Source organism: Ictidomys tridecemlineatus, chromosome X (assembly GCF_052094955.1).
Source record: "Ictidomys tridecemlineatus isolate mIctTri1 chromosome X, mIctTri1.hap1, whole genome shotgun sequence".
NCBI classification, from domain to species: domain Eukaryota; kingdom Metazoa; phylum Chordata; class Mammalia; order Rodentia; family Sciuridae; genus Ictidomys; species Ictidomys tridecemlineatus.
The window spans coordinates 26907568-26926540 of NC_135493.1; the positions used below are offsets into that span (position 1 = coordinate 26907568).

The following is an 18973-nucleotide window of genomic DNA, read 5'->3' on the forward strand; positions in this document are numbered from 1 at the left end:
AGTATCACAGAAATTGAAATTTTTTCCTAAAGCTTTTTTTTTTTTTAATTATTTTTTTAGTTGTACTTGGACACAATACCTTTATTTTTATGTGGTGCTGAGGATTGAACCCAGGGCCTTGCACATGCGAGGCAAGTGTCCCACCACTGAGCCACAACTCTAGCCCCTCCTAAAGTTTTTTGATAGCTTTTAGTTTGTTTGCTTTCTATCTGATGTTTTAAAGAAGTATTAAAGTGATTCTTGACTGATTTCTTATTTTGACTTTGTGAAAACATTTTAGAATGTGTAGACCCAGGATTTTGTCAACAGATCATTTATCAGCTATTCCTATACATTTTACTGTCTGTAGGCTAGAAGAACAAACATCTTTTAATCTATACTCAGTTTTCTGTACTGTGAATATATTTTTGTGATCATCTGATTAAAACACAGTTTAAAGAAAAATTATTTCATTGGTACTTGTATACTAATTTGCACGATAACTCTTTTGAAATTGGGTCCACTTACGAAGATGAAATATGAATAATAGATTAAGTATTAGAGTTACAGAACTTGATAACTATGCTGTGGTTATATAAAAGAATTGCTCTGCTTTTAAAAAATGTGTTCTTAGGAATTTTAGGGAATAAAAGGCCATGATTTAAATAATTCATCTCAAATTGTTCAAAAATCCTGTGCGTGCATAGAACGGGAAGGAGAGAAAAAATGCAAAAGATAAAAGCAAACAGGAGTAAAAGTGGTAAAAGTAGATGAAATTGGGGTATAGGGTATGAGAGTGCTTTATACTCTTAATTATTTGTATCCTATGTGTAAGTTTGAAGTTATTTCCAAGTAAAAAATTAAACATAAACATGCATAAAATATTTTTTCAGAATAGTTCTTTAAAAACCGTGTTAACCTCTCCTCCATGTGTATGTACAAATAATTGGGGCATTCTAAGTATATTAATTATAGTGTAGTGTGGCTTTCATATTGGATGTTTTAACTATCGAATATTTGTTTTTACTTTTGGAATAGTTTTGACCTGCTTATATTAAAAGAAGTGGTACAAAAAATGGCAGGAATAGAAATTACAGAGGAAATGACAATGGAGCAACTAGAAGCCATGACTGGTGGGGAGCAGCTAAAAGCTGAGGTAAGAGTTGCTAATTTTGTTTACCGACTTAAAATTTAGAATGTACACTGATCAAACCTAATCTTTGGTTTTGTATTTCAAGGTTTCAATTAATCCATAGTCAATCATGGTTCAAAAATATGAAATAAAAAAATGCAGATATAATTATTATATATAATATATATGTAATATAATACGTAATGATTATAAGTCTTTTTTTTTTTTTTTTTGACTGGAGGGCTTCTTTTTTTTTTTTTTTTTTTTCCAGCCCAGATGAGGGCTCCAGCCCATTCACCAGATACACTTAAAATGTAAATACAAGCTTCCAGAACAAATGCTACAACACAAAACAGATACACATTGATTATAAGTCTTAATTTGAACTCCATTCTGAGTAGCATGATGAAGGATGAAGTCATGCCTCTCACTTATTCTCACCTGGGATGTGAATCATCCCTTTGTCCCGCATATATATGTTGTATATGCTAACAGCCCATTAGCCACTTAGTAGCCATCTCAAGTTATCAGATTGATGATATAAATAGGTGTCTTCATTATCAGATTGATCACCGTAGTACTTGAATTCAAGTAACACTTCACTTAAATAGGCTCATGCTACATCATAATGCCTATGTCCTTCATGTCATCACATAGACATTGCATCATAAGAAAGGAAAGTACAGTACAATAAAATATTTTGAGGCAGGGAGAGAACATCCACACATAATGTCATATAATTTTTATTGTAATATATTCTTATAATTCTTTATCAGTTACTATTAATATCTTACAGTGCCTAGTTTATATATTAAACTTTATCATATATGTATGCCTGTATAGAAAAAACTGCTATATGTTTATAGTTTGATGCTATCTGTGGTTTCAAAAATATACAATGAATTTTGGAATATATATAAGGTATATATATATTATAAGGTAGCAGTACTATGTTCATGGTCATAGTCAAAAATTTAAACAGTAGCTCCGTGCAGTGGTGCACATCTGTAATCCCAGTGGCTCAGGAGGCTGAGGCAGGAGAATTGTGAATTCAGAGCTAGCCTCAGCCAAAGTGAGACACTAAACAACTCAGTAAGACCGTGTCTCTAAGTAAAATACAAAATAGGGTTGTTGGGAATGTGGCTCAGTGGTTGAGTGTCCCTGAGTTCAATCCCCTGTACTAAAAAAAAAAAAAAAAAAAAGGAATGTTTCAGGTGTGATGGTATACAACCATAACTCCAGCAGCTCAGGAGGCTGAGGCAGGAGGATTGTGAGTTCAAAGCCAGCTCAGCCATTTAATGAGGCCCTAAGCAACCCTGTCTCTGAGTTTGATCCCAGGTATGAAGCCCCCCAAATTCAAACAATACATAAGTATATAAAGCCAGTGTCAAAGCCATATGTGTCCCCTTTCAGCAACCATACTACCTCCCTTTTAAAAAATTGAGATATATTAATTATAGTAATATTTTTTAAAAAACAATATAAAAGACAGTATTATATGTGTACTAAAAAGAAGTTCTAGATCTTCAGTGCTCAGTGATATCCTCAGTGATATGCATAGTAACTCTATTGAACCTTTTCCACATTGAATAAAAATTGACAAGGGACTGCAAAGTGAAGAAATGGAAAATATGCAGAAGTTTAAATACAATTAACAGTTATCTTTAATTCAGTGTGATCGATAACGGTGTCATTAGAATAAATTTGTGAAAAAAGGAAGGAATATCAAATGTAGGAATGTTTTATTTTCAAAATTATGACTTAGCTTTCTTCTTTGTCTTTATCAAGTCAGAGGGTATGGGCTATGTGCATTGTATGCCAGTAAATTTATTTTCTCTTACGCAGGGTGGTTATTTTGGCCAGATTAGAAACACTAAAAAATCCTCTCAGAGATTAAAGGATGCATTATTGGACCATGATCTTGCTCTTCCTCTCTGTTTGCTTATGGCTCAGCAGAGGAATGGGGTAATCTTCCAGGAAGGCGGAGAGAAACATTTGAAACTTGTGGGAAAGCTCTATGACCAGGTAAGTTAAAGTGACTTTTGTATTGATGTAGATTTTTAAATCCTGATAAAGGGAAATAGAGAACATGACATAATTTGGAAAATTTCAATTTTGCACGTCATGTGAGTGGGAAAGAGTGGTAATGTTCAAATGGGCATTCTGAAATTAGGGCCTCTATTTCTGTACCATTTTTGGTATTTAAGAGATGGCTGTAGGAGATGTTATAATATGTATAATGTTTTTAGTTAAATATCCTATTATTAAATTCCTGTAGTTTCAAGTTGTTTCTTTTCCTATCTTTATTTATCTCTGGAAATCTGGAATTCAATCACAACATAGTAGATGCCATCTCATTTTTTCTTTGTAATATGGTTGCTAGTGTGCTAATTGTAGGTTTTAGTGCTTAATATTTATGTATACTATAAAGTTTTCATCTTTTAATAGCAAAGGAATTGGATTTGATTTGCCTGTGCATATTATTATGTAATTTTAGGTAAATATATTCTATTTAAAATGCCAAATAATAGCTTGGAACTTAAGAGACTTAATTGACTATTAAAGCCTTAGATTAATCAACCTATTAGGGTATTGGCATCTTCTTTGTAATATGATTTTGTGATTGTGTTTGTAGGTAGTCTTTAGATGTAAAATTTGTAGTTTTTTGACAATAGTAAAATATTTATTTGGCCAATATATATGTGAAAGCATCAGATTTAAGTTTTTAAAATATTTAATTGACATATAAGAATTATGTATTTATGGGGTGTAGTGTGATAATCAGCTATATACAGTGTGTAATGACTAAATTAGCAATTAGCGTTTCCATCTCCTTAAACATTTATCATTGCTTTGTGTTGGAAACCTTGTAACTCCCCTTTTCTAGTTCTTTGTAAAATATATTGTTGTAAGCTATAATTTGCCTATTGTGTACTACTCAACACTAGATCTTATTCATTCTATGTAACTATAGTTTGGTACCTGTGATTCAGCCTCAACATATCACTCCTCCTCTGACCTCATCCTTCTTTGTCTTTAGTGACCACTCTTCTGCTTGCTGCTTCTATGAAATCAACTTTTTTTAGCTTCTACATATGAGTGGGAACATGTGGTAATTGTCTTTCTGTGCCTGGCTTATGCCATTTAACACAATGTCCTTTAGTTCCAACCATGTTCCCACAATTAAAATTTGGATTCTTAATTGTTGATCAAAATGTTATTGAAATGACATATCTTAATCATTTTTTAAAATGTTTATGATGGTTTTATAGAATGTAACATTCTGTGTTTTTTGTCTCATTTTAAAAATTTAGTGTCATGATACCCTGGTACAATTTGGTGGGTTTTTAGCATCAAATCTAAGCACAGAAGATTATATAAAGCGAGTGCCTTCAATTGATGTGCTCTGTAATGAATTCCATACACCCCATGATGCAGCATTTTTTCTGTCTAGGCCAATGTATGCGCATCATATTTCGGTAAGTACAGGTATCTTTGTTACCATTCAAGAATGATTCAAAATTCTTTCTTAAGTGTTTGAGTTTTAAATGTATTTTAGTTTAATATAGATTAGGTCTCTTTAGAGTTATTATCTTTTGTTAATATTTATTTCTAAATGGTGTACAATACAAGTGTATCCTTTTTTAATAGCTTATTTTTATTAGCACATTTTAGTTATATATAGTAGTCAGATTCGTCCTGACAAAATCATTCATGCTTGGAATTTGATTTCAGTTCATGATCTCCCCATTTTCCTTTCCGCCCTCCCTCTCCTCTCCCATTCTCCTTCCTCTATTTATATAAGTGAAAATACATCCTTTAACAATGAATCTGTTGGGTGTAGTGGTGCATGCCTGTAATACCAGTGACTCAGGAGGCTGAGGCAGTAGGATTGCAAATTCAAGGCCAGCCTTAGCAATTTCATGAGACCTTGTCTCAAAGTACAAAAAAAAATAAAAAATAAAAATAAAAAAGACTTGGAATGCAGCTCAGTGGAAAAGCACCCCTTTGTTCAATCCCCAGTAACCTCCCTCCCCCCCAAAAGTCATTTTATTGTTACTGCTCCAACAGTTGTCCTGATTGATGTCTTATGGACACTTGCAAACTAGTTTTCAAGCCCAGATGAGAATTACCAGAGAAGCATCTTAAAAACTCAGCATCCTCAGGCCCCAAATTCTAATTCAGTAAATTAAAAAGTGCTTGGAAATTTGTGAGTGTGTTGTGTGTGTGTGATTTTTTTTTTTTTTGGTTTTGGTTGTTATTGTGTGTGTGTCTCTGTGTGTTTATGATGCTTGTGAATATGAGTATGTCTCTTGAGTAACATTCCTAATGGCTACAGAGAAACGTGTTTTTTTTTTTTTTCAGAATATTCCTGTCAGATGACTATTACCCATAATGCTTAGAAAGGAAGAAGAATTAACAACCAATGCCTAAAAATTATTGCCTTTTCTTTTGTTTAGCTTCTAGGAAAGGTGTATTTATGGTTATTTTCTTCTCTCCATTTAAATGAAACCATTAAAAAAAACTACCTCAAAATAAGCCAAAGCCCGCCCAGCATGGTGGTACAGGCCTGTAATCCCAGTGGTGTGGGGGCTGAGACAGGAGGATCTAAAGTTCAGAGCCAGACTCAGCAAAAGTGAGGCTGTAAGCAAGTCAGACCCTGACTCTAAATAAAATACGTAATAGGGCTGGGGATGTGGCTCAGGGGTTGAGTGCCGCTGAGTTTTTAATCCCTGGCAACACCCCACAACACACACCAAAAAAATAAGCTGAAAACTTCCCAAGCATGGCATCCCAGTAGTGACTATATTGGAATTCCAGTGAAGATATGGGGCAGAGTAGATAGCCCTTCCTCAACTGTCACCTGCAAAGTATGACCTCTAATGGGAACCTACTTTTCCCCCCTCAGGGCCTTGTCAATTTATGGAACCCCCAGCATATCCTTCATTTTTTCTGTAGACATGGATTTTGGCCTTTTTGTTTTTTGTTGTTTTAAAATCTATACTATATAGAAATTTCAGTTAAGATTTTGGGGAAGATCTTGTTCCTTTCTCTTAAACTAAGATTCCTTCTTTTTTTTTTTTCCCAGTAGGGACACAGAGCTGTGTAGTAGAGGTATGAAAAAAAGGTGCTGAGAAATGTGAGGTTCAACTGATCGTGTAATTGACCATTCACTGTTAGTGTTTATGTATCAACTGCTGCAGTTTTTCGCTTCCCTCTAATAACTAACTAAATGTTCCTGGATTGAATTACCACTTTATTAGCATCATGCAATGCTTTCTGTCCTATACACTCTAGTGAGAAAACTAGGATCAGGGAGTAGGGTTAGGCCTCTTCTTCCCCTTTAGAATCTCTCAATCTGAAGAATTATATGCTGTCTTTCTGTAGTTATGTCTTAAATTGTTGCTCTACCTCACAGTAGATGTGTCTCAGCTATAGAAACAAGGGATCTGATTTCTTGAAGATCTGAGATGGGAGAATTGCTTAATCTCAGAAATTCTAACTTGTCCTATCCTGTACTGAGAAGTGAACACACTAATTGGTGATAATGAACCTTGGCAAACAGGAATACCTGGTTGTCTGAATTTTTCCTGGTCAGAAAATGGAGCAGGTCATTCATACCAGTAACTACCTATTTACTGGCCCATGTAAAATATTGTTTCTGTGTATTTTAAGAGAGAAAATCAAAGAAGTGGAATTTCCTTCTCAGGGCTAAGGAAAAAAACAAGAGTATATGAAGTTGGTTATATAGTCCATGCAGAGAGAACTTCTTTTTCATGCCCCTCTCTGAAACATAGGTTGCACTGAGTGGTCATCCATACTGCCCTGGGGATCCTTACTTTTGTATTTTAGGTGAACTCCTTCTTTTGAAGGGCCTTTCATGAAAGAAGGAAAGCACATGAATATTAGAGGACTGTTGGGTTCCTTCCATAAATTGGTGATTACAAGTCTCTCTCGGGAATAATTCAACCAAACACTGCTCAGATTTTTAGGCCAATAAGAAAAGAACTTTTTGAACAGTAGTCAGAAGTACAGTATAATGATTTGTTACCAGTTCTGTTCCATACATCTTGTTTCCCAGGTGACTTGTGATATAAAAAACTGTTTGATTCTTCTTTCTACTGAAGATATGAGCTTCAAGTGCTAGTTAGTTTAACTAGACCAAGAAATAGTCATCCTAGGTAAATATGAAATACCACTGACTTTTCTGATCGAGCTTATTTTTCTAACTAGATAGGGATTAGGAAGAGGCCTAGCCATAGAAGTCACAGGTTCAGAAACAGAGGACTGGGGAGACTGGAGTTATCAAATAGCCCTCTTATACCTGTAGCATACTTTTTACTTTTAATTGTTGAAACATCTTGAGACACAGGTTTGAAGGAAAAGCTTTGCCCCCGTGCATGTTCTTAGTCTTTCTCAAATTAGTTAGCTATGTTATCTAATGCATGTAGTTTCAGCACTGTTTTATCCTGTGTTTTGTTAGACCTTAGCAGATGTCATTCTGCTCACCTAGATTCATATTAGTTACCTTCAATAAGATCTACTTTATAAATTTAAAAACCCCGTGTTCCCCGGTTGCTATTCTCATAGGTCTCTGATGTAATTGAGACTTACACTCATAACTAGTTTTCTTTGTAGCTTTGTCACTTGTATATTCTCACTGTCAGCATGTTCTCTAACATGGAGATAACAGGAGATAAGTCTTCCAACTTCTAGAACAGTACTAAGGACTTGATATGCTTTTAGTTCATTGAACCTAGGGGTAGAGCAGCATCCAAGGCACTTAGGAAGTAAGGCATCTGGACTGTAAGGAGTTGAGCCTCTTGCCTGTTAGTACAGAACTGGTATAGAACCTTTGACCTCTGACCATCCATTTTTGGGTTACATGTTTAGCACAAACTGAAAGACTTAAGTTCTTTCTTAACACTTTAAGAATGATGCCTAATCCAAATGTAATTTTCCTGGTGAGAGCTCTTTTATCCTAAAGAGACTGATGGACATGAGATAATAACAACTCTACTTTGTATTACTTTTCTTTTTTACATTTCCTCTATGGACTAATATACAGTCCATCTTATACTAACAGATTTTTTTCTCATATAGCTAAGAGGATGGCCCTTCCTCTGACTTTCTTCCAAGTTAGCATACATTAGTCAGGCCAAAGAAGCAATAACATTAGTTATCACATGCTTTAAACTTCAATATACCACAGCTAATTATAGAAAAATTTATTTGGCTTAGCAGTAGAGTAACCAGCTGGTCCCGGTTTGCCTTGAACTTTCCCAGTTTTAGCACTAAAGTCTTGCATCTGGATAAACCTTTAGATCCCTGGCAAACCAGGATAGATGGTCACCCTACTTTAGCAGTCTTAAAGAAATTTTCTCAACTTTTCCTAGAGTTGATCTGGCTTATTAATTGACAAATTGTAACAGTTGGTGGAAACTGTGTGCATTGATACTACGTTACATCTTTGGTTGGCTGTTACTAGTTCCATTGTACTTCTTCACTAATGTTACAACCCTCCTTGGTTCTGTCAAACATCTCAAAAGGAGGACTGGAAGCCCTGCATGTTCATGGACTGTAAGGAGTCCTGCATGTTCCATCCCTGATAGAGCAGTAAGATGGAGTAGGGTGAGGAGAATGGTTGGGGGTACATATATCTTGTTCAGCCACTCAGAAGATCAGCTTTTATTAAATCTCCTGAAAAACTGCAGAACATGAGACTAAAGATTGGAACAGCTTCCAGGGATGATTTATCTTAAAGTGTTAATGTTCAGGAACTAGAATTTCCACAACAGTTTTAAGATGGTCATCTTGATTCTTTCAAAGGGAATACAAGTTTTTATATCATGAAAGTCAAAGCTGTAAATTGTGTTGTGTGTGTATGAATTTTTTTTTTACTTTTTATCTCCAGTCAAAATATGATGAACTTAAAAAATCAGAAAAGGGAAGTAAACAGCAGCATAAAGTTCATAAGTACATTACGTCATGTGAGATGGTGATGGCTCCTGTCCATGAAGCAGTGGTCTCCTTACATGTTTCCAAAGTCTGGGATGACATCAGCCCACAATTCTATGCCACATTCTGGTCATTGACAATGTATGACCTTGCTGTTCCACATACCAGCTATGAACGAGAAGTCAATAAGCTAAAAGTCCAGATGAAAGCAATTGATGACAATCAGGAAATGGTATGTTTTTGTTCTAGCAACTCAAGTGCAATAACTTTATGGTAATTAATTCAGGGTTACTCCATATTTTGTTTTAGCTCGGGATTCTTGAAGCTCTTGTTGCTGGATAATATTTTCTTGAGTGGGTTTAATGGTAACCTCTTAATTGGTGGGGCAGAGGCTTGGTGAATGGATGGAAATTATGATTAATCAAAAAGCAGTTGAGGAGGCTGGGTTGTCGCTTAGTCGAAGAGCGCTTGCCTGGCATGTGGGGGGCACTGGGATCGATTCTCAGCAATATATATATATATTTAAAAAGGTCCTTTGACAACTAGAAAAGTATCTAAGAAAAAAACGCAGTTGAGTTTGCTTTTCTTCTGAAGGCTGTGCTGGTAACTGAAAGTGACCTATGTGACTCCAATTGCAAGAACAGTAGGACTTTCCAGAAGGGGAACTCTTTAGAGAAGACTTTCTTGAAGAGCTGAGTCTAGAGTCAGGCAGGCCTTGGAAATATGGAGGTAAAAGGGACACCACTCTATAGTGTTCGAGTAAAGGAAGAAATAGCATAGTGATGAATTTATATAGTAAGGATGGTGCCAGATTATATAAGGCATTGAAAGATAGAAAAATAGATGAAATTGAGGGGGCTGGGGATATAGCTTAGATGATAGAGTGCTTGCCTCACATGCACAGGGCCCTGAGTTCAATCCCCAGCACCACCAAAAATAAAAAATAAAAATAAAAATAGATGAAATTGAGAGCTGCTTTAGCTAAGCAGGGAAGTAATAATCATTAAAAATGGTACTTTAAAAAGGTAATGACAGCAGTATTACGGGTACTTTTGATAAGGAAAGGAGCAAGCATTAGGCTAGAGACCCTAGGTGACTTTTCTGGGTAATTCATTATGAGATATAGACCACTGACCATGGTCAAGATAGTGGGATACTGCAGATAATTGGGATATATTAATAAAGAAGGAAGAGTCAAAGATAACTCCATGCATGCCCCAGATGGAATTTATCAGTGTTAAGGAAGGGGCCTGGTGTGCTAAGACTCTGACACTGTTCTGGATGTGATGAAATGGAGATGAAAGTAACACATCCAAGTGGATCTACTGTACATCTGTATTGAAGTTATTACAAAGTGCCAACATTTAGCTGTTAAATTTTTTAATTAAAAAGGGAGGGTAATGTGCATATAATTAGAAAGTATTTAACTTCTACTTTGTAGCCTCCAAATAAAAAGAAAAAAGAGAAGGAGCGTTGTACTGCTCTTCAGGACAAACTTCTTGAAGAAGAAAAGAAACAGATGGAACATGTACAGAGAGTTCTACAGAGACTGAAATTGGAAAAGGACAACTGGCTTTTAGCAAGTAAGTTGTTGGAAATATTACATATCCCTGCTACTGCTAAATTACAAAAAACAAACCTTTATAACTTTGGAGGTGTTGAAGTGTATTGTTTGTATTTCAACTCAGTGTTCACTATCCCATTCTTTGGTTACTCATTAATGCAGAATCAACTTCACATTTCCACCGAAGGAACTGATTTAGTTTGAAGTGAAATTAATTAACTCATAACTATAATATTAGCAGCTTATCATTCAACTTTTCTGTATAAAAATCATATTTCTGGGAAAATTGTAGATAGAATATGTACACATTGAATAAAAATGATAGTCTTATCCCAGGCATGACCTTTTGGTTACAAACTATAAATAGCTTGTGGTTTTATAGCATTCTCTACACTAAAGTTAATATGTTGTCATATTTAGTGGCCTTGAGGCACTTGAGGAAGAAATTTACCACTTAATATATTCTTCCCTTATTTTTAGAATCTACCAAAAATGAGACCATCACAAAATTTCTACAGCTGTGTATATTTCCTCGATGTATTTTTTCAGCAATTGATGCTGTTTACTGTGCTCGTTTTGTTGAATTGGTACATCAACAGAAAACTCCAAATTTTTCCACACTTCTTTGCTATGATCGAGTAAGTTCTTTTTATTGCAACTTTAAAAAGTCTCACACAAAGATAGCTAAAACATTATAGAGGTATTGTGTGTTTGGTTAAAAGCATGAACTCAAGAGCCAAGTGCCTGAACTTGAATCCTAGCTCTACTACTTTCTTGCAGTCTGATCTTTGACAAGTTATTTAACTTCTCTGTGCCTCAGTTTTCTTATCTGTAAGATGGGACAAAAGCACTTGCTTCATGAGATTGTTGTGATGATTAAATGAGTCACTACACGTAAAAAGCACTTTGAGTAATAACTGTATGTAACAGCATTCAAGATTAAGCTATTAAATCATTTGAATTTATGTCTTATCATCATAGACAGGATTCTTCTCCATTCTTCATTTCTCAAAAAAAAAAAACACAAAACAGAATAAAAAATTTTACATCTTCTTTCCTACATAAAAATCAGGGAAGCTTTTTAGTGTGGTCATATTCACAGATTTTTGCATCTGGCTTTTTTTCTTATATTTTGTGGTTTAGAAATGTCATGTACATTTTAGCATGTCAGCTGCCTATTTTAGTTTCAGTTTTGCTTCTGCTTATTGTCCCCCAGTCCTAGTCATATTTATATCTGTCTTTAAGAAGTTATTATGTGATAATGATGATAGTTTTTTTTCTGTCATAAATCAGCTTTCTTTATAAAAGTTCTTTTCTTGTTGTTGCTTTATGAATGTGCTATTATCTCTCAATAGCCAGACTCTCCAAAAGTCTCTGCAAGTATGAATATAAAAGGGGAAATACATTTTGACTGAATTTACCTGGTATGACTTGCTATAATACAATGTTCTAATAATTAAACTGGTTTGACCTTGGCTTTTTTTTTTTCTTAACTACTTTTCCCTGTAGGTTTTCTCTGACATCATTTACACAGTTGCAAGCTGTACTGAAAATGAAGCTAGTCGATATGGGAGATTTCTTTGTTGCATGTTAGAGACTGTGACCAGGTGGCATAGTGATAGAGCCACATATGAAAAGGTATGATAAATACCTTATGTTTTACTCATGTATAGAATGACCACTTGCAGTAATCTTTAGATTGTTCAATTTTCAGAGGGAAGCTGAGTTTAAGATCCAGTTGTAAAGAATAGCATACCTTTTTATTCTATTTTAAACTGGCATTTCAAATTGGGATCATGCAATAATCCAAACGTTTCTGTGAAAACTACCTATCCAAATATTCATACTGTTTTTATGTGGAATCATTGATCTAGTCTACTTGAGTTTCAGCTAGTCTACTTAAGTTTCAGCTTTTGTTTTGTCAGATGTAACTTTAAAGGTGACAAACTGTTTTTCCTTAGGAATGTGGAAACTACCCAGGATTCCTTACCATATTACGGGCAACTGGGTTTGATGGTGGAAATAAAGCTGATCAATTAGATTATGAAAATTTTCGGCATGTTGTACATAAATGGCATTACAAACTAACCAAGGTAAAAAAAAATGGGTTTTTAAAAAGTATTTTCTCTTCGTATTTGTACTTTAATAATAATAATGGATCTTAAAATGTTTGTTGTAGGCATCGGTACATTGCCTTGAAACGGGCGAATATACTCACATCAGGAATATCTTGATTGTGCTAACAAAAATACTTCCTTGGTATCCAAAAGTTTTGAATCTGGGTCAGGCTTTGGAAAGAAGAGTGCATAAAATCTGCCAAGAAGAAAAAGAGAAGAGGCCAGATCTATATGCATTGGCTATGGGGTAACAAAATTATACTTTAATGTAATTTATGAGACTAGCTGACAGAAGGATTCTGAAGACTTTAAAATGTTTTACAGTGTTGAAGTTTATCTTCTGCCTTACTTCAGGAGATTATGGGAGATTATGCGCTCATGTTCCCACAGGCTGGTGAGAGTTGTCACTTCTGATTATCAACTTCCGGTCTATACTGGATGATAGTGTCACAAGTCATATATACTACGTCTCAAATGGGAGGAAATGTAATATTAACACCATAGTGAATTTATCAGATCTTCAAGAGCAAAAAAAAAGTCAGTTTAAGGATTAGTTTATTTTGAAGTTATTTTTAAGAAAGTATTTAGGACTCTCTAAAAGCACCTTTAAGAAATTACTGAAAATTAATATTTTTCATTCTCTAGAACCAAGTAGTTGAACAAATAATTTGCTAATTTTATTCTTTTAAACCCCATGTTTGTGCTTTTTGATTTGTATTTGTATATTTAAACACTTTGTGCGACTTTCAGCTACTCTGGGCAGTTGAAAAGTAAAAAGTCATACATGATACCTGAAAATGAGTTTCATCACAAAGACCCCCCTCCGAGGAATGCTGTGGCCAGTGTACAAAATGGGCCTGGTGGTGGGCCTTCTTCATCATCGATAGGAAGTGCATCTAAATCAGATGAAAGCAGTACTGAGGAGACTGGTATGCTTACTTGTAGAAACTTATAAATAATAGTTTTTGTTTTATCATATTGGAATGTTTTATATCATGTGACAAGTATGGTACTAGCCTAATATTATAATTTTATTCCTTAGGTGAGAATATGTAACTGTCAAAAAGTAATCATTCTGCTGATTCTAATTATCCTCTAATCATTTGGCTGTGAAATTGTTTATTTACATTTAGGGGCTTGTTAAAGAAAACCTTATTTTTATTTCAGATAAATCAAGGGAGAGATCTCAGTGTGGTGTGAAAGCTGTTAATAAAGCTTCTAGTGCCACACCAAAAGGGAATTCAAGCAATGGAAATAGTGGCTCAAACAGGTAGGAACATAGTGCCATATGTCACAATTCTAAATTTCCTTTAATTGGCCTCATTAAGCATAAATTGAAGGAGGGTAGTAGTTGAGCAGTATGAAAGTCATTTAAGTTGGACTTTGAAATTTTGTATATACCTCTATTTTGATGATGTGTGCTCACCATCTAAATTATGGTTTAGCAGTTTTGTTTCCCATGTTGGGATATTCAAGGAGATGTAGGTGGTGAAGTTAGAAAAAAATTTAGGATAGAGTGATTGCTGTGGGCAATCTGAGTAAGTCTAGTTAACCTAGGAAAAGCCTACACTAATTTAGAGTAGTAAATCCATCCAGCTCAATAATTCATCCCCTGATGCTAGCACCCTTGGTTGATTTGTGGAATATATTTTTGGATTTTACTTTGTTAGTCTCAAAGATTATGAATGTCTATAGAAAGAACCTGATGTTCTTTTAATTTGCTTTCATGAATTTGCTTATTATTTACTGGATAAAGAAATATTTTCCTTTTTACTTAAGTTGTCCTTTACTTTTCAAAGGATTCCTCTTAGTTCTAGGATTTTTGAAGTCAGTAAGAAACCCTATTATGATTTTAAACATGGAATATATTTTATGAGTATTTATCCTAAAATCCGCTTTTATTCTTAAGCAGCAAAGCTGTTAAAGAAAATGACAAAGAAAAAGGGAAAGACAAAGAAAAAGAGAAAAAAGAAAAGACTCCAGCTACTACTCCAGAGGCCAGGGTACTTGGTAAAGATGGTAAAGAAAAACCAAAGGAAGAGCGGCCAAATAAAGATGAAAAAGCAAGAGAAACCAAGGAAAGAACGCCTAAGTCTGACAAAGAAAAAGAAAAATTCAAGAAGGAAGAAAAAACTAAAGATGAGAAATTCAAGACGACTGTTCCCATCGTAGAATCAAAATCAACTCAAGAAAGGGAAAGAGAGAAGGAGCCATCCAGAGAAAGAGATATAGCAAAGGAAATGAAATCAAAGGAAAATGTTAAAGGAGGAGAAAAAACAACAGTTTCTGGGTCCTTGAAGTCACCTGTTCCCCGATCAGATATTGCAGAGCCTGAAAGGGGCAAGTGTGCCTTTCTTTATATTTGTTTACCTTTTTGTTATTTTAATGTGCATTTGTTTGTCTCCTTGTTTTGGTAAGTTATGTAGAGATTTTGCTAGGGAGATGAACTCATGATGATCTTAAAAGTTGTTCCTTTTCTTTTAAGTGTTTGGAAAACTAGAAATACACTCTATTCTGACCATTTCTTTTTGTCCTAACAGAACAAAAACGCCGCAAAATTGATACCCACCCTTCTCCGTCACATTCCTCCACAGTAAAGGTTAGTATAGCCTGAGGAAGGCAGCGTCCATGTTAGGCTCACCTGTTTGGAATACCAGTGTCCTGACTTCCTTCAAGTCTTGTGCCAAGTATTCACTGGAGCCACTGGAGGTTTTATATTGCATTAGAAAATGAATTTTTTCTGTATTGGTGGACTGATATTTTTTCCTATTGAGTATTTTTATTATAAAAATGTTAAAACTTCAAGGACCTAGCACTAATTTTGTAGTGTTTCAAAGTGCAAGAGAAATTTTACCCAGAAGTGCCTCACTGCTTTAAGCAGGCTTTTTTGGAGTGCAATGGTAGCTACAAGCAAATGAATCTTTTCAGCAGAAAGAAGCCTATTTTTCAGCATAAATATTGAAGAATATATAGCACTGAAGACTTCCTGGATGATACAGGATAAACAAGATACCTCTGAATTCATCAAGCTTCTTGATGAGCATCATACCGATGTGCCTTCTAAGAAGGAGTCTTGAAAGGAGTTCCATTTTAAAGTCTCCTTGGTGATCAGTTCTCCTGTAGTTGTGTATATTCAGTGAGCATGCAGCTTCTGTTGTATCTTCCCTTGGAGGTTTGTTTATACCCATTGGGTTCCCAACAAGTTGAACCTTGCGTTACGATAAGAGCAGATGTGGCATCCAATCCTACCACCCAGCAAAGAGAAACCCCAGGCATTCAACTGCAGCACAAAATCGTGGGTGTAGCCTTCTTGAAGACTCAGGGTAGCCATTCCTTGCTCCATATTTAATTTTAATACTAAAGTCATCTAATTTCATGGAATCTTTGAATTTGCAGTACGTTGAACTTTTAAAACTGTAAGTTATTAATTCTTCATCAAGAGCACTGTGGTGGAATACCGTAATTGATTTCTTTTTCTTTCTTCCTTTCTTTTTTTTTTTAAATACTCTTTTTTTTTTCTTGTGGGAGTTATGAGATTCACCAATCATAGATGCTTTGCAAAAACAGTGCTCTACTCTTTTGTTGAATATATTTTGTTTTATTGTAATATAATGCCACTAAATTTTTCAGCTAGGATTAAAAAATATGTATAAGAGTTTTAAGTGAAGTAAAGTTTGAAATCTTCCAATGAAAGAAAGACTATGAAAATATAAGTTAATGTTCTTCCACAGTGACCTCCACTATTTTAAATATTTTGTGGAGAAAAAAATGTTTTGCTTTCTTAAGCCTCTTAAATTACTTAAAGCATAAGTGCAGAGATATTTAAAAAAAGTGGCATTGACATTTACAAATTTGAGCAGAAAGAATGAAATTTTTTTATTTCTTACATCGAGTGCATATAATTTAGTTTTTTTACATAATTCCATTACATAGTTTTTTTATTGTTGATATTCATATTGATAATGATATCATGGAATTTATCTTCACAAGAGGTAGCTGATTTATTTCCAGGTTACAGCCATACTTCCCAAAGTTCCTCTGGGTTCTGAGAACTATGCCAGCTCACCTGTCATCTCCATTCATTTTCTACAGGACAGTCTCATCGAACTCAAGGAGTCTTCCGCAAAGGTTTGAGTCTTTTAAAATCATCATGCCTAAGTAAACCAAAAAGTTCTTTACTTCTTTTTTTTTTCAGTAGATACTCTCACACTAGTAAATTATTAAGCCAGGATCAGTGGGAAAAAGTACCCTGTTTATTTAGAATTTCTTATCACAAACTAAAAGAACAGATGACAATGGTCCCTTTAGAGAGATTGTTATTAAATATGTGTAATGTGGCAACATTTCTATAATCTATCCTTGCTTGCTGTGTTATGCATTCTTTTATGCTTCAAAATTTTAAATAAGTTGAAGGTTTTGGAGGGGAGAATTTCTGTTTTTTGGGGGGGGCGGCATAGGGTTATTTAATTTCTTGAATCTGACAGACTATTTTGGACTGTTTTTTAAAGACAGCTCAGAAGACCAAAAAGGTAATTCGATGGATTCACATAACTTTTTAAAAAGCTGAGTCCATTTCAATCTGTAAATTTTTTAAATATTTCCTTTCCTGAGATATCTTTTTGGCAGTTGTAGCATAATATCATGAAATACAGTTAATATAAAATAATAATTCCCCTGGATGGGAATACTCAAATTGGTGTTTGTGTTTATGTGTCAGTATTTTTATTATTCTACTTTTCTGGGTATTCTGCTACTAAAAATAGTGTACAGTTTGTGTATCATGACAATTATGGAGTTATTTTCAGTATCATAGTTGAATTGCTTATTGTTCATGCCATTTTGTTTTTATTATAAATTCATACCCTCCTTTACTTTTTCTATTTTACTGCCTATTTTATTTGCTTATTATGATTCCTTACTGATGGACCAAATGGAACTTTGAAAGTCACTTGACATGACTACTAACTGCTTTTAGACCTATAGCTTTATAATGAAATGTCTGTGGATTCTGGGCAAATAAGCACTACTTTTTAACAGTGTAGATTAGCTAATGTGCTTGTGCTCTAAGAATGTGGCATTGTTTTTAGAATATACTATATTGATCAAAATAGTATCAGCTTTTACCATGAGTACCTTTAACAACAAAGTAAAACCATTTTTTTGGCTAAGTTAAATATGTAATGCAATATAGTAGGTCTTCATAACCAGTTTGGGATTGTATGTGCCAGTCTTAACCATCAGTGGCTTGTGTGGGCTATTTTAAATTCATGGGTTAACAGTCTTGTATTTATTTACTGAAATGTACTATGAAGCAGTTTGAGATCTGCTGTTTAAAAATTAACTGAATTTTCTAAACAATGAAGAAAATTACGGTTTCTCACATACGTAAAACACTTTTGAAAATAAAATGTGAGATGACATGTATTTGTCTCATTTCATTCTCATAACAGTGCTGTGAGGCTAAATAGGGCAGATGGTACTGTCGTTTTGACAAATGAGAGGCTGAAAAAAATTCTTGAGACTTCCCAGTGGCATACAGCTAGTTAGTATCAAAATGGGAACTAAAATCAAGGTTCCTCTATTCTTAGCACCCATTTCAACAGCAGTCGAAAGGGAACCCAGCTCCTTTAGTGTGTTTTTATTTTTTAAATTATAGTGATTCAAGTCGGTTTCCCCACTTTTTTTTTTTTAATAACAACTTTGTGGGCACTTAATATTCAATTACTTATTCTGCGTACAACCAGAAAAATTTGAAAATGGCATATAAATATGCTTCTAAAATTATGTGACTCATACCACTTTTCAGATCTTTAGTGTTTAGCATGATGCTCAGCAATAAATTAGGTATTCAATACATATTTGAAATGAACTCTTAAGCCTTTGGACTTTGCTGAAACATCCAAAGTACTGTTATGTGTAGTAGCTGATGTTGAATTTTTATGTGTATAGAAAGTTTAATAGCATATGAATGTGTTAGAATACAATTTTTTCCTGGACTTGAGTGATCTCTAAAATTGATTATGCATAACCTCACCGTTTCTGGGATAGCTTTCATTTTCTAGACAGTTTGGAGGATATGTGTTTTGTGTTATCATGTCACTTGTGCATATAAAATTGTTTCCCTGCTTTTAGGTATGTTTTGCCTCTGGGAATCTCTCTTTTATTAATTTTATTTGGCCAATGTATTGAGCACTCATTGTGTGTAGTTAGCACTAGGAAGTA

General features: G+C 34.5%; 1 protein-coding gene across 10 annotated transcripts in view; it reads left to right on the plus strand.

Moving 5' to 3' along the window:
• Thoc2 (THO complex subunit 2) overlaps nt 1–18973 on the plus strand; it is a 123453-nt gene that overhangs the window by 83945 nt on the left and 20535 nt on the right. For 7 of the 10 annotated variants that reach the window (XM_078034308.1, XM_078034311.1, XM_021722374.3 and 4 more), the window contains 14 exons: nt 1018–1135; nt 2957–3136; nt 4426–4590; nt 9027–9302; nt 10512–10653; nt 11115–11272; nt 12144–12272; nt 12596–12727; nt 12814–12998; nt 13502–13680; nt 13919–14021; nt 14661–15091; nt 15292–15350; nt 16763–16879. In XM_078034308.1, the coding sequence (XP_077890434.1) occupies nt 1018–1135; nt 2957–3136; nt 4426–4590; nt 9027–9302; nt 10512–10653; nt 11115–11272; nt 12144–12272; nt 12596–12727; nt 12814–12998; nt 13502–13680; nt 13919–14021; nt 14661–15091; nt 15292–15350; nt 16763–16879 (2374 nt within the window). The remainder of the gene's footprint in view (nt 1–1017; nt 1136–2956; nt 3137–4425; nt 4591–9026; nt 9303–10511; nt 10654–11114; nt 11273–12143; nt 12273–12595; nt 12728–12813; nt 12999–13501; nt 13681–13918; nt 14022–14660; nt 15092–15291; nt 15351–16762; nt 16880–18973) is intronic. The other 3 variants (XM_005319342.5, XM_021722376.3, XM_013356038.4) reach the window with 3 other exon arrangements.